Genomic DNA, 14,197 nt, shown 5'->3' with positions numbered 1-14,197 from the left:
AGGTTCCAAAAGTCATGGATCAAGCCAAATCTAATCTTAGCCATTGATTAGAGATTTAATCTCGGTCGTTGGAGGACCAACAGGAAAAATATAAGAGGCTTGAGGATCAGTTGGAAGAGACAATGAGGGAGACCAGTGAGTTCAATTTCTGGAGTGGGGTTAGCTCAAAAATTTGAACTAGTGGTTTGGAGAGCAGCAGGAGGCAGCAAGTACAGAACAGAGTCGGGATCAACAACAAAAGACCAGTGCAAAGGTAGGAGAGGCAGATGCAGAGGCAGCAGGAGATTGCGCAGTCACGAGAGGACCTATGTGGGTGACGCAGAGAGACCCAGGGCTGACGCAGTCAAGCACGGGCTGACGCAAAGTGTCTGGGAGAATTTTTTTTCTATGTTGGGTAAGCCAGTTTGGGACCCTGTTGTATTGAAGAATTGCTGAATAATAAAATCCTCCCTTGCTGCACCGGTTTTCCCACATTGGGTTTTTCCGGGCACTGTTGTCCAAAATATCTGTGTTGATGTATTGATTCTTTTGCATGTGTTTGTTTCTGTATTATGGTGTGATATCTGCAGCAGAGTTTATTTTAATGTTTATTGAAGGAATTTCATAAATAACTTATTGAAAATAAGTAGGCAAGGTAAATTAGATGTTGCAGTGATAGAATTTTCACATGGTATCAGAGGGAGTAATCAGAGATAGGAAGGGAAAATCAGTTATGGGTCGAGACCATGATGCAAAGGCATCCACGTTAGGGGACTCACACATATTTTCAGAAAATTGCACAAGAGATTTCGATTTCTCTATGTTGGCTTCCAAGCTGGAAGAAGAAGTGGCTGGTATGACTAGTTTTGCATCATTAGAAGTATGGTATATAGATAGCGGAGCCTCTTGGCATATGATGGGAATCAGATAACGTTTCTCAGCATATCGAGAAGAGAAGATGAACTTTCAAATCACCATGGGGAACAAGGCAAAGTGTACTCCAATAGGGAAGGGTACCATAGTTTTTCAAACAAAATCGGGAGAACGGTTTCGTGCTATAAATGTGCTGCATGTACTAGGATTGGGGATGAACTTACTTTCTAAGTTGCAACTTCAAGGCAAGGGCTATGGCGTCTACTTCATCAAGGATAAGGTATACGTCAAACAATCGAGCTAGAAAAAGAAAGTGCAGATAAGGATCAAAAGTAACAGGTTGTATAGATTACAATTAGAATCACCAATGGCACTAATAGGTAGTCATGGAGACAAGGACTTGAATGACCTATGGCACAAAAGAATGGGACATTTACACCATGGAGCTCTGAGAATTCTCAGGAGCACTGTAACATGAGTTTTGGATTTTAGTATGGAACACGATGATGTATGCAGAGGATGTGCCCTAGGAAAGTATGCCAAGGCAACATTTCCTAGGATCAAACACAAGGCCAAGAGTGTACTAGGATTGATACACTCAGATATCTACGGACCTATGTCTGTCAAAGTTCTTAGTGGTGCCGAGTATTTCCTTACTTTCATTGATGACCACTCAAGGAAAACTTGGATTTATTTTTTGAAAACCAAGGACAAGGCTTTCAGTCGATTCAAAGAGTTCAAGGCTCTGGTGGAAAATCTGACTGGGAAGAAAATAAAAGTTTTGCGCTCAGATAATGGTGGAGAGTATGTCGATAAGGACTTCATTGATTTTTGCGCTAAGGAGGGCATAGAAGAGAGTGGATAACTCCCTACAATCCGAAACAGAATGGAGTAGCAGAAAGGAAGAACAAGACTATTGTAGAAGCAACTAGGGCCATGATGTATGATCAGGGTATACCAAAATTCCTATGGGAAGAAGCATGCAACACAACAGTCTATGTTCAGAACAGGACTCCTCGTTGGGCGTTGGGCAAGATTACTCCAGAGAGTTTTTTCAGGGAAGACGCCTGATGTCAGTCATTTCAGGATATTTGGGAGTTTAGCATATTGCTGCGTACTCGAGGAAAAGAGAAAAATGTTGGATCAAACTGCGGAAAAGGGATATTTGGTGGGATATAGCGAGAACGCTAAGGCATACAGAATCTCTGTTCCAGGGAGCAGGAAGGTAGTAGTTCTACGAGATGTAAAGATCATGGAGGACAAGGCTTTAAGAAAATCTCGTGAGATGCCTTCCGAGGAGCAGTCAAAAGAGGAGTGTTGGTTAAACCTCTTCAACCAACAGAAGTAAAGAATTCTTCCTCAGGTCAGGAAGATTCACAGGATAAGGAAGAGGAGCTAACAAAAGCACCTGCTAGCAGATGAAGAACTAGCAGGGAACTTCGTCAGATTCTGCGAGATGCAGAGGACTTCATCGGTGCGCCAAGAAACAGTAAGAGGGAGCGAAAACAACCAAAAAGATATCAGGCATTAGTAGCTCAGGATGGGGAGCCTGCCAGTTTCCAGGAGGTAGCTCAACATCAGGTTTGGCTAGATGCGATGGTAGAGGAGTACAACTCCATTATGGTGAATGATGTCTGGGAGGTAGTGCCAAGGCCTCAAGACAGATCAGTGGTAGGTTCGAGATGGATCTACAAGATCAAATATGCTGCAGATGACAATGTTGAGAAATATAAGACTAGGTTTGTGGCTAAGGGGTATGCTCAGAAGGAAGGAATTGACTATGAGGAGACCTTCGCTCCAATAGCCAGGTATACATCTATTAGAACCGTGATATCTCTTGCAGCTTAGAAGGTGTGGGAGATTCATCAGATGGATGTGAAAACAACTTTTCTGAACGGGGTAATAGAAGAAGAGGTATACATTGAACAACCAGAGGGCTTTGAGACACATGAGAAGAAGTCTCATGTATGTAGATTGAAAAAAGCCTTGTATGGGCTGAAACAAGCACCTAGAGCATGGTATCCTTGTATGGGCTGAAACAAGCACCTAGAGCATGGTATGGTAGAATCGATGGCTACTTGCAGAAGATGGGATTTGTCAAGAGTGGTGTAGATCCAAATCTCTACTATCTGGTTGTAGAGAATGAGCCGCTGATCTTAGTATTGTATGTGGATGATCTCTTTCTGACAGGATCATCCAGGCTCATTAGGGACTGTAAGAAGAATCTAGCTACATAATTCGATATGAAGGATTTGGGATGAATGCATTATTTCCTGGGTTGGAAGTTTGGCAGCAAGAGGGAAAGATCTTCCTTGGGCAAGGGAGGTATACTACTAAAATCTTGAAAAGATTCAGGATGGAGGACTGTAGACCCATGGCTACTTCAATGATCACCAACTGGAAGAAGATTGATGCATCAGAAGACAAGGATGTTGATCCCACCTTAGACAGGAAGCTCATAGAGTCCTTCATGTATCTAGTCAATACCAGGTTGAACATTTGCGATGCTGTCAACACTTCAGTCAGTTCATGGTGGAACCAAAGAGGGCGCACTGGGCAGCAACTAAACATGTTCTCAGATATTTATAGGGAATAGTCGATTATGGACTCTTGTAAACTAGGAGTAATGTTAAAATTGGCAACTAGGGCCAAACTTCATGTGGGTCATCTTATTCATGGTTGATAATATTTTTATTAGATTTCTCTTGTTGAGAGGTGTAGGATTGATATAAAGATCATCCGTTTCTGATAAGTATTCATGGAGATATGAATTTATTTTGATTATGGAATTATTATCAAGCCGACCTACAACTCATGTAGGCTCAGAAGCCCAATAGTCGCATCTATTCAAACACCAATGTTGTGTATAAATACAGGAGGACTTTTCTTCATTTCAACTCACTCATCTCATCACATCTCTCTCTCTCTATTGCGCAGAAAAGAGTCTCTTTTCTACTGCGTAGAAAAGGGTCTCTTCCTCACACATGTGAAGCCGGAAGCTGCTGAAACTGAAGCTGCAACTGCAGAAGTAAAGTTTGACTTGCGTGGACTAGAAGATTTCCTCATCTGAACTGTGCTATAGGTTCATTTGAACCTCCTCTGAAAGCCGCAACTTTTGGTGGTGGAATCAAGTCAATCCGACAGACGGTTTGCAAGATATCGACTGCCCTAGTTTGAAGGAAGCTGCTGAAACTGAAGCTGCAACTGCAGAAGTAAAGTTTGACCTGCGTGGACCAGAAGATCTCCTCATCTGAACTGCGCTGTAGGTTCATTTGAACCTCCTCTGGAAGCTGCAACTTTTGGTGGTGGAATCAAGTCAATCTGATAGACAGTTTGCATGATATCGACTGCCGTAGTTTGAAGGAAGCTGCGGAAACTGAAGCTGCAACTGCAGAAGTAAAGTTTGACCTGCGTGGACCAGAAGATCTCCTCATCTGAACTACACTGTAGGTTCATCTAAACCTCCTCTGAAAGCCGCAACTTTTGGTGGTGGAATCAAGTCAATCCGACAGAGGGTTTGCAAGATATCGACTGCCCTAGTTTGAAGGAAGCTGCTGAAACTGAAGCTACAACTGCAGAAGTAAAGTTTGACCTGCGTGATCCAGAAGATCTCCTCATCTGAACTACGTTGTAGGTTCATCTGAACCTCTTCTGGAAGCCGCAACTTTTGGTGGTGGAATCAAGCCGATCTGACGGTCGGTTTGTGAGATATCGACTGCCCTAGTTTGACGATGAAGCCGCTAATGCTGATGCCGCTGATCTAGGGTTTGCTACTGCTGATATAAATCAGATTTATTGTACTATTTCTCTCTACTGAATTATTGAAGATGAAAGAAGATTTGATCAAAGGGTTTCCCCACACATTGTGGGGTTTGTCCCTGGCTAGTCGCTACATCTTATGTCTCTTGTCTTGGCTTGTTTTCTGTCGATCGTTTAATGTTCTATCTGCACTTTACTTTATGTATATGTGATTGCTAATCTGTGGAATATAATAAGAAAAAGAAGTAAACTGTTATAAGCATTGAACATACCATAACTTAACATGGTATCAGAGCCAAGGTGAAGACAAAGCCCGAGCAAGAGCAAGAGCAAGAGCAATCACCGAAGAGAAGATTGGCAAGGCTATCCTAAAAGAACGATGGGGTCCTCAACACTCTTTCCTGCCGAAGACAAGCTCTGTGAGAAAGCTGACTATCACGGACGGAAGATGTCTATCGATCCAACCCTAGAAGATCAAGGAGTGCTGGACCATGTAAGAGGCAATATTGTTGAGCCTCCATCAAATGCATCCGCTATTGCCTGGTACAAATGGAAAACCGGAGAAGTCAAAACAGAAGATCATCCGGGACTCTATCGACAAGCACTTGGTGGCCTACATCTCTGAACTGGACACATCCAAGGAAATCTACGATAGACTGGTGAGTTTATTTATAGTTAATGATGCAAATCAAGTTTTGTTTCTTAGAAATAAGTTGAGGGAAATCAAGAAGGGTAAAGATGAGAGTATGCAAGCATACTTCTTAAGAATCACCGAGATCAAGAACGATCTCCTATCTATTGGGGAGACTATTACTGACAGAGAAATGGCACTCACGACTCTTGGAGGATTACCATCTGAATGGTACGTGTTCAGGACTACTCTTCTGAACAATAATATAATTCCTGGTTTCGAGGAATTAATGGCTAGATGCATTCAAGAAGAAACAAGGGTAGAAGAGCAAGAAATGCCCATGCCTAAAGGTCCTTCTACTGCCTTTTCTTCTCATGCTAAGAAACGAAATAATTCCGGGACTAAATCAAAAGAAAACGCTGGACCTAAGGGTGGAAGAAAAGGACGATGTTACATCTGCGATAAAGCAGGTCACTATGCAAGGGAGTGCCCTGATAAAAAGGATTCACACTGGGACAATGATCAAAATCCCTCTGATAGCAAAGGTAAAAGGAATGCTAGAAATCAAGGAAGCGGACAACGATTCAAGAAGGCTAGAAATTCGAGGATGTATTAAATGCACCTGACCTCAAAAAGAACCTGGTATCCATCTCGGCAATGGAAGACAAAGGCTACAAGGTAACCTTCAGCGATGGCAAGGTACATATATGGAAAAATAATGTTAAAGATGCTTTCACTCTTGGGTTTTGAGTTGATTCTTTATATCATGTCGGTGGAAGTCCGCTAGGTGTCATGTCTTGTGACACAACTCTTCAGTCCAAACTTTGGCATTGGAGGTTTGCCCACCTTCATTACAAAGCCCTACCCGATGTAAGACAGATGGTAACAGGGATGCCCGAATTCCAAGTAGAGAAAGAAGGTGTATGTCCGTGATGTGCCGAAGGAAAGCTCAAAAGGGACCATTCCCCTCAAGCCTAAGCAAGACCTCCAATATATTACAATTGGTTCACTCAGGCATATCTGAGGTTGGCATTAAGAGGGAGACTACTACACCACATACTCCTGAGCAGAATGGTGTGGCGGAAAGGAAGAACCGTACGATTGTGGAAGCTGTCTCTATGGGTAGATGATGTAACAAGCCTGATGTGGAAGAATCGATGGATCCTATTTATCTACTTGAGCCTCCCTTTTCTAGGAAGAGGCCTTTATGGCTTAGGGGGATACTTGATGATGCTGAAGGACATGCTACACCCCAAGGAACCTTATGTGAAAGTAAGAAACCTAACAGGTATCAAGGATACCTGACCATCATGAGCACGATCATACAAAATGAGCCTTCATCATTCTCAGATGCCGTCAAGCATCAAATATGGAAGGATGCTATGAACGAAGAACATGAGTTTATTATGAAGAATGATGTTTGTGATGTAGTTCCCAGCCCCCCGGACGAGAAAGTTGTCAATTCTAAATGGCTTTACAAGATAAAGAATGCAACAGATGGAAGTACGAAAAAAGTATAAGGCTCATTTTGTTGCTCGTGGTTTCTCCCAAAAGGAAGGTATAGACTATGATGTGATATTTGCACCTGTTGCCAGATATACGACCATCTACTCGATCATAGCCCTTGCGGCTTCACAAGGATGGAACCTACATCAAGTGGATGTCAAGACCACGTTCTTGCACGGTTCAATCAAAGAAGAGGTCTACGTGGAGCAACCTGAAGGATTTGAGATTTATGATCGAAAATCTCATGTATGCAGGTTGAAGAAGGCTCTCTATGGGCTGAAGCAAGCGCCCTGAGCATGGTATGAGAGGATCGATAGCTACTTGATGAAGCTAGGATTCACTAGGAGTGAAGCCGATCCTAACCTTTACTTTAAGGTTGAAGATGACAAGCCTCTCATACTGGTGCTGTATGTGGATGACCTCTTTCTAACAGGTGCATACCCTTTCATTCACAAATGTAAGAGGGAGTTGGCTTCTGAATTTGAAATGAAGAACCAAGGACTTGAAGTGTGGCAGAAGCCAAGGGAAATTTTCCTATCTCAAGGAAAATATGTGGTGAAGATTCTGAAAAGATTTGGTATGATGGACTGCAAACCTGTGACTACCTCGAGGATCTTAACTTTTAGAAGTTATATGGTAGTGATGTCGGACCAGATTTGGGAAATGCCTCTGAGTTTCAAAAAATCATTCACATTGATGTTCTTGGTGAACTTCTGTCCGAACATATGTTTTGCAGTTAGCATTGTGAGCTCATATTTGGTTGAGCCTCACTAGATTGGTGTCAAGAATCTTCTGAGATGTCTTCAGGACACAATCTCTCATGGATTGAGATACACTACCAGAAATATGAAACTGCATGATTATTTGAATGCTGATTAGGCAGGTAGTGTGGAGGATCACTGGAGCACTTTTAGTGTTGTTTCTCTTTGGATTCTGCTTCGATATAATGGATGAGCAGGAAGCAGAAGTCGGTTTCCATAAGCACCGCCGAGACCGGATACATATCTAGGAGTATGATTTCGTATGAATTTGCGTGGTTGGGGAAGCTCTTCAGTGAGCTGTTTGAACACATACCACTGTGATTCTCTGTAACAACTAGAGGTGGGATTCGATTACTGAGGAATCCCGTATTCATCGATTTCTCTAGCAGATAGACATCATCTGGGATATGGTAAGTCGATGAGCAAGGAGGCTCCATCACATTAAGATGATGTACAGGTCAATACACCTTGTCAAAGCACCGAGGAAAGATCTAATCTGTGATTTTCCCAAATGACTTGGAGTTGTCAAGAAACCCTTGTACATGTTGCATACATTGAGCTTTAGGAGCTCTGAGGGCTTGCGATTCTTACTGGAGCAACATACGACCACAGGGTGACTCACCCTCTCTTGGTGGTGCGCACTAGAACAAGATGATTCGCTCTCTTGTGGGACAAGGTGATTCGCTCTCTTGTGGAACAGGATGATTTTCTCTCATGTGTAGCAAGATGATTAGTTCCCCTGTGAGGCCTGGATTGATGTGTTCTCCATGGAGATTGTAGCAGGATTGATGTGTTCTCCTGCAAGGCCTGGATTGATGTGTTCTCCATGGCGATTGTAGCAGGATTGATGCGTTCTCCTGTGAGGCCTGGATTGATGTGTTCTCCATGGCGATTGTAGCAGGATTGATGTGTTCTCTTGTGAGGCTTGGATTGATGTGTTCTCCATGGTGATTGTAGCAGGATTGATGTGTTCTCCTGTGAGGCCTGGATTGATGTGTTCTCCATGGCGGCCTGGATTGATGTGTTCTCCATGGTGATTGTAGTAGGATTGATGTGTTCTCCTGTGAGGACAGGATTGATGATTTCCCCTGTCGAGCCATCCTACCCATGCAGTTTGGGACTCATGGGAAGTACCTCTCATCTGATCAAAGAGCAGGGAAATGAAGTTAGGAACCATAGTAGTACCAATGGACGCATCGTTGTATCTACCGTACTCCCTATGTTAGGATGACCTCCATTGGTCTGGGATCAATTATACTGGTCTGGGACCAGTGGTAGGAGTTGTACCATGCTCTGACACTGACTTCGGGTCGGTTGAGACTGGTCTCGGACCAGTGGTACATACTCTAAGACTGACTTCGTGTTAGTGCAGTACTAGTCTGGGACCAGTGAGAGTGGTACATGCTATGACGTTGACTTCGGATTGGTTGAGACTGGTCTGGGACCAGTGCTACACTCTCTAAGACTGCGATACTGGTCTGGGACTAGTGGTAGGAGTGGTACTTACTATGAAGCTGACTTCAGGTCGGTTGAGACTGATCTGGGACTAGTGGTATGCACTCTGAGACTGACTTTGAGTCAGTGGAGGATGATACTGGTCTGGGACCAGTGGAGTTGTACTCACTATGACGCTGACTTCGGGTTGGTTGAGACTAGTCTAGAACGAGTGGTACATCCTCTGAGACTGACTTTGAGTCAGTATGATAAATCCTCGATCATTTCTTCGTTTTCATAATTCAGACAAAAGCAGAGCAGAACAGAATAATGCAAGAGCAGAGTAGAACAGAGCAAAACAATACAGATCAGTACAGCACAGAACAAGACAAAGCAGAATAGGCAGAATAGAGCAAAGCAGGGCAAGGGTTAGGTTGTACAGGGTAGTGCATTTGATGGATGAATAGTAACGACCAATAGACAGACTGCAGATGAAGTTCTCCCTAGTTGAGAGGGAGTGTTAAAATTGGCAACTAGGGCCAAACTTCATGTGGGTCATCTTATTCATGGCTTATAATATTTTTATTAGATTCCTCTTGTTGAGAGGTGTAGGATTGATATAAAGATCATCTGATTCTGATAAGTATTCATGGAGATATGAATTTATTTTGATTATGGAATTATTATCAAGCCGACCTACAACTCATGTAGGCTCAGAAGTCCAACAATCGCATCTATTCAAACACCAATGTTGTGTATAAATACAGGAGGACTTTTCCTCATTTCAACTCACTCATCTCATCACATCTCTCTCTTTCTACTGTGCAGAAAATTGTCTCTTCTCTACTGCGCAGAAAAGGGTCTCTCCCTCACACATGTGAAGCCGGAAGCTGCTAACACTGAAGCTGCAACTGCAGAAGTAAAGTTTGACCTGCGTGGACTAGAAGATCTCCTCATTTGAATTGTGTTGTAGGTTCATCTGAACCTCCTCTGAAAGCCGCAACTTTTGGTGGTGGAATCAAGTCAATTCGATAGACGGTTTGCAAGATATCGATCGCCCTAGTTTGAAGGAAGCTACTGAAATTGATGCTGCAACTGCAGAAGTAAAGTTTGACCTGCGTGGACCAGAAGATCTCCTCATCTTAACTGCACTGTAGGTTCATCTGAACCTCCTCTGGAAGTTGCAACTTTTGGTGGTAGAATCAAGTCAATCCGACAAACAGTTTGCAAGATATCGACTGCCCTAGTTTGAAGGAAGCTGCTAAAACTGAAGCTGCAACTGCAGAAGTAAAGTTTGACCTGCATGGACCAGAAGATATCCTCATTTGAACTATGCTGTAGGTTCATCTGAGCCTCCTCTGAAAGCCGCAACTTTTGGTGGTGGAATCAAGTCAATCCGATAGACAGTTTGCATGATGTCAACTGCCCTAGTTTGAAGGAAGTTGCTGAAACTGAAGCTGCCACTGCAGAAGTAAAGTTTGACCTGCGTGGACCAGAATATCTCCTCATCTGAACTGCGCTGTAGGTTCATCTGAACCTCCTCATGAAGCCCGAACTTTTGGTGGTGGAATCAAGCCGATTCGACGATCGGTTTGTGAGATCGTTTGTCCTAGTTTGACGATGAAGCCGCTAATGCTGATGTTGTTGATCTAGGGTTGCTACTACTGATATAAATCAGATTTATTGTACTATTTCTCTGTACTGAATTATTGAAGATAAAAGAAGATTTGATCAAAGGGTTTCCCCACACATTGTAGGGTTTGTCCCTGGCTAGCCGCCACTTCTTGTGTCTCTTGTCTTGGCTTGTTTTCTGTCGATCGTTTAATGTTCTATCTGCACTTTACTTTATGTACATGTGATTGCTAATCTGTGGAATATAATAAGAAAAAGAAGTAAACTGTTATAAGCATAGAACATACCATAACTTAACAAGTAAGGATATTAGATTGAGTGGATTTACTGATGCAGATTAGGCAGGAAGCTTAGTGGATCAAAAAAGTACCTCTGGGTACTGTTTCAACATTGGATTAGGAATAACTTCCTGGTGCAATAGGAAACAAAAGTCCGTGTCTTTGAGCTCATCTGAGGCTGAATATATGGCAGCAAGCACAACTTCGTGTGAGGCCATATGGCTTGGAAAACTGCTTGTGAACCTATTCAGAAGGAAAATGGAGGCGACCATGATCATGTGTGATAATCAGAGTTGCATCAAGCTCTCTGAGAATCTAGTGTTTCTTGATCAGTCAAAGCATATTGATATCCGGTGTCACTTTGTCAGAGACTGTGTCCAACGAGGAGTTGTACAATTGAGCTACACTCCTATAGGAGAACAGGTGGCAGACATCCTCACCAAGGCCCTTGGAAGAACCAAGTTTGATTATTTCAGGGAGAAGACGGGGATGATAAAGAATCCATTTCATTAGCAGAAATGGATATGATGTTGTAGTGTAGATGCAGTGTTGGGAAGAAGGACCAGCAGCAGCATGGATGCAGAGAGAGTTGCAATGCAGATGCAGTGTTGGGAAGATGGACCAACAACAACACGGATGCAGAGGGAGCTGCAGTACAGATGTAGTAGTGGCAGTGATAAAGCCATGGGCAACAATACAGGATGCAGCAGAGCAGAGGATGTTGGGCAGAGAGGCTTAGCATCAGCACAGGTACCGATGCCTTATGATCAGAGCAATGTTGCACGAAGCGGGAGCGAAGCGGAAGCGGAAGCGGAAGCGTCATTTTCCAAAAATCTAGGAAGCGAAGCGTCCGCGGAAGCGTCTGCTATATATATATATATTTATATTTTTTTGCATTTATACTCAAAACAAACATCCCAAATACCAAATTAATTGTAGAAGACATGAAAACATGCATATTTTTGCATAAATCAAGATAGATATGGCATCCATGATTCCATTGTAGTTACTAGTATGTACAACAATCATCTATATTCTAGCTATTACAAACATACATCAAATTTTTAAGCATATTATAAAACATAAAACATTTAAGCATATTATAAAACATAAAACATAGAGCATATTATGATTTATCTAGCAAGTGAGCAACTGTCAACATTTGTCATGTCCAAAATTCAAATAATAATGTTTACAAAATATGTCACTTGGTCACCGCCAAGCCAAAAAGGTTCAAAATTCAAATTCACAAGTCTACAAGTCTAATGAGTAATCTATGACAAAAAGTAGTAGATTGTGAATATATCTACTAATCTCTCCTCCTTCCACCACGAATAGAATGTGGTGGCGGGCCTCCACGTGGGGGCAATGAAGAAGATGGTGCCTGTGTAAGTCGTGGCACTGAAACTGATGAAGAAGAACCCCCTGCTGTTGGTGTTGAACCATGGAACCTAGGAACCAAGGGACCAGATGGGGGTGGGGGTGGTGGCATATCAACACGGTCATCATCATCCTAGAATCGCTCAAAAAATTCATGCAAAAAAAAAAACACTAGTTAACAAAAAAATTAAAAACATGAATTAGAGAAATGCTTTATAAGGGAAAATTGGAAAATTCATACCACAATGGACATACCTGGATAAGAGCATCCTCTAATTGCTCTAGTCGCAACACTCCATCCTCCAAATTGGGCTCCTCTGGATTCTTGTCCCAAATCAACAAGTCTTTATTAGACTTTGCATCTTCACAGTAATGGGACAACAATCGCAAGTTGTAATGAACATAAACCAAGCTCTTTGCCCGGTCTAAACTCAACCTGTTCCTTTTAACACTGTGGATGAAAGAATAAGAGCTCCAACACCTCTCTGCAGAAGAAGTGTTTACCACCTGTGATAGCACCCGCAATGCCAAACTCTGTAGAAGTGGAGTACCCCCTCCATGCATGTTCCACCACTCAAGAGCAGAAAAAGTCTCTCGATCTTTAATTGCATGCATGCTCCCAAATGGACCAGTGTTGAGCGTATAGTTGCTCACATGTCTCCGTACCAATGCAGCGTCCTCCTTATCAGGGATTAATTTACTCAATGCAGCCATATATTTTTCGTGAACCTCTTTATCTTGGTGTGGTTTTCTCCTGCTTCCCCCCCAGGTGCTGGTGTTGAAAGCCATGATGGATGATAGTATTTAGGTGTCAAAACATATGCTAATGCATGCAATGGAATATTTAGCATTTCCCATCGGTTTTGCACCTCTACACGAATATAATTGTACAAGGTGGTATCTCTAGGTTCATCAATGTCTTTAATCTGCCCCAACATGCTATCCATTTGCTCATACACCTCCCCAATTACTGGTCGATCTGAATCTGCAAACTTGATCATGTAATAAATTGGTTTGGTGAATTGCAAAACATATTTAACCTGTGACCAAAAGTAACTGTCAAGAACAGTGTCCTTGACTGCATTAGCACCATCTGTGTCAGTGTTAATTTCATCCCATGTTTCAGCACACACCAGATTAGTTAAAGCTTGTCTCACCTTCACTAGCCGCCTAAAGGTGAGGTAATAACTAGCAAATCTTGTCTTTGCAATTTTAAGCAATTGCAACTTGGAGTAAGTGCCATAGAAGTAGTTTACCCTTGTATGCCCTGTGATGAATTTAATGAGCTGCTTCCCTTTCCTGTAAACCTCAACAATCCACCCACAATCTTTGTGTTTCACAATATCATGCATCAAAAGGTTCAATGTGTGAACCAGGCACCCAGACCAAAAGATGTGTGGATGAGTACGCTCAATAATTTTTCCTGCTGCCTTACAATTTGCTGCATTATCTGTGATCACTTGAACCACATTATTCGGACCAACATCTTTGATTGATTTCAATAGGAGATCTGCAATGTTTTGTGCAGATGCAGTGATGGAGGAGGAGTCATGACATGCAATAAATACTGCACCACTAGAAGAAACACCAAGAACATTTATCAAATGTTGGTTTCTAATATTTGTCCACCCATCTGATACAATGGATACCCCAGAATCTACCCACTCATTTGTAAAACGTGTCAAAGCTCTTTGAACATTAGCTTTTTCTCTTTCTAATAACATTGTTCTAGCTTTCTCATAGTTGGGGGCCTTGTATCCTTTTGGGGCTTCATTGATGGCCTTTACCATTTCATGCCAATAGGGAGAGCGAAGCACATTGAATGGTACACCGCAAGCACAAAGAAAACGGACTATCTTTCCATCCACATCATCCCTCCCAACAACATTAAGGAAATCCCCTATTGTTCTTCTACCTCCAGAGCTTGCAGAAGTACCATGAGGAGATGAGCAACTACCAAATTT

General features: G+C 42.5%; 2 protein-coding genes across 3 annotated transcripts in view; one reads left to right on the top strand and one right to left on the bottom strand.

Moving 5' to 3' along the window:
• The window catches only part of ATOEP16-4 (Mitochondrial import inner membrane translocase subunit Tim17/Tim22/Tim23 family protein), a 215,308-nt gene that overhangs the window by 153,359 nt on the left and 47,752 nt on the right, over positions 1-14,197 (top strand). The window lies entirely within an intron of this gene.
• Positions 12,163-12,997, bottom strand: LOC149175635 (uncharacterized). The gene is made up of 2 exons (XM_089423860.1): positions 12,489-12,997; positions 12,163-12,366 (listed from the first exon to the last, which is right to left on the bottom strand). The coding sequence occupies exons 1-2, from the start codon at positions 12,945-12,947 to the stop codon at positions 12,163-12,165; spliced, it is 663 nt and encodes a 220-aa protein (XP_089279986.1). The 5' UTR covers positions 12,948-12,997.

This window comes from Pinus tabuliformis, chromosome 4_1, assembly GCF_031772625.1.
Source record: "Pinus tabuliformis cultivar Carrire ecotype Pingquan chromosome 4_1, CPIR1, whole genome shotgun sequence".
Taxonomy (NCBI): Eukaryota; Viridiplantae; Streptophyta; class Pinopsida; order Pinales; family Pinaceae; genus Pinus; species Pinus tabuliformis.
This window is presented reverse-complemented; position numbering and strand designations above follow the sequence as displayed.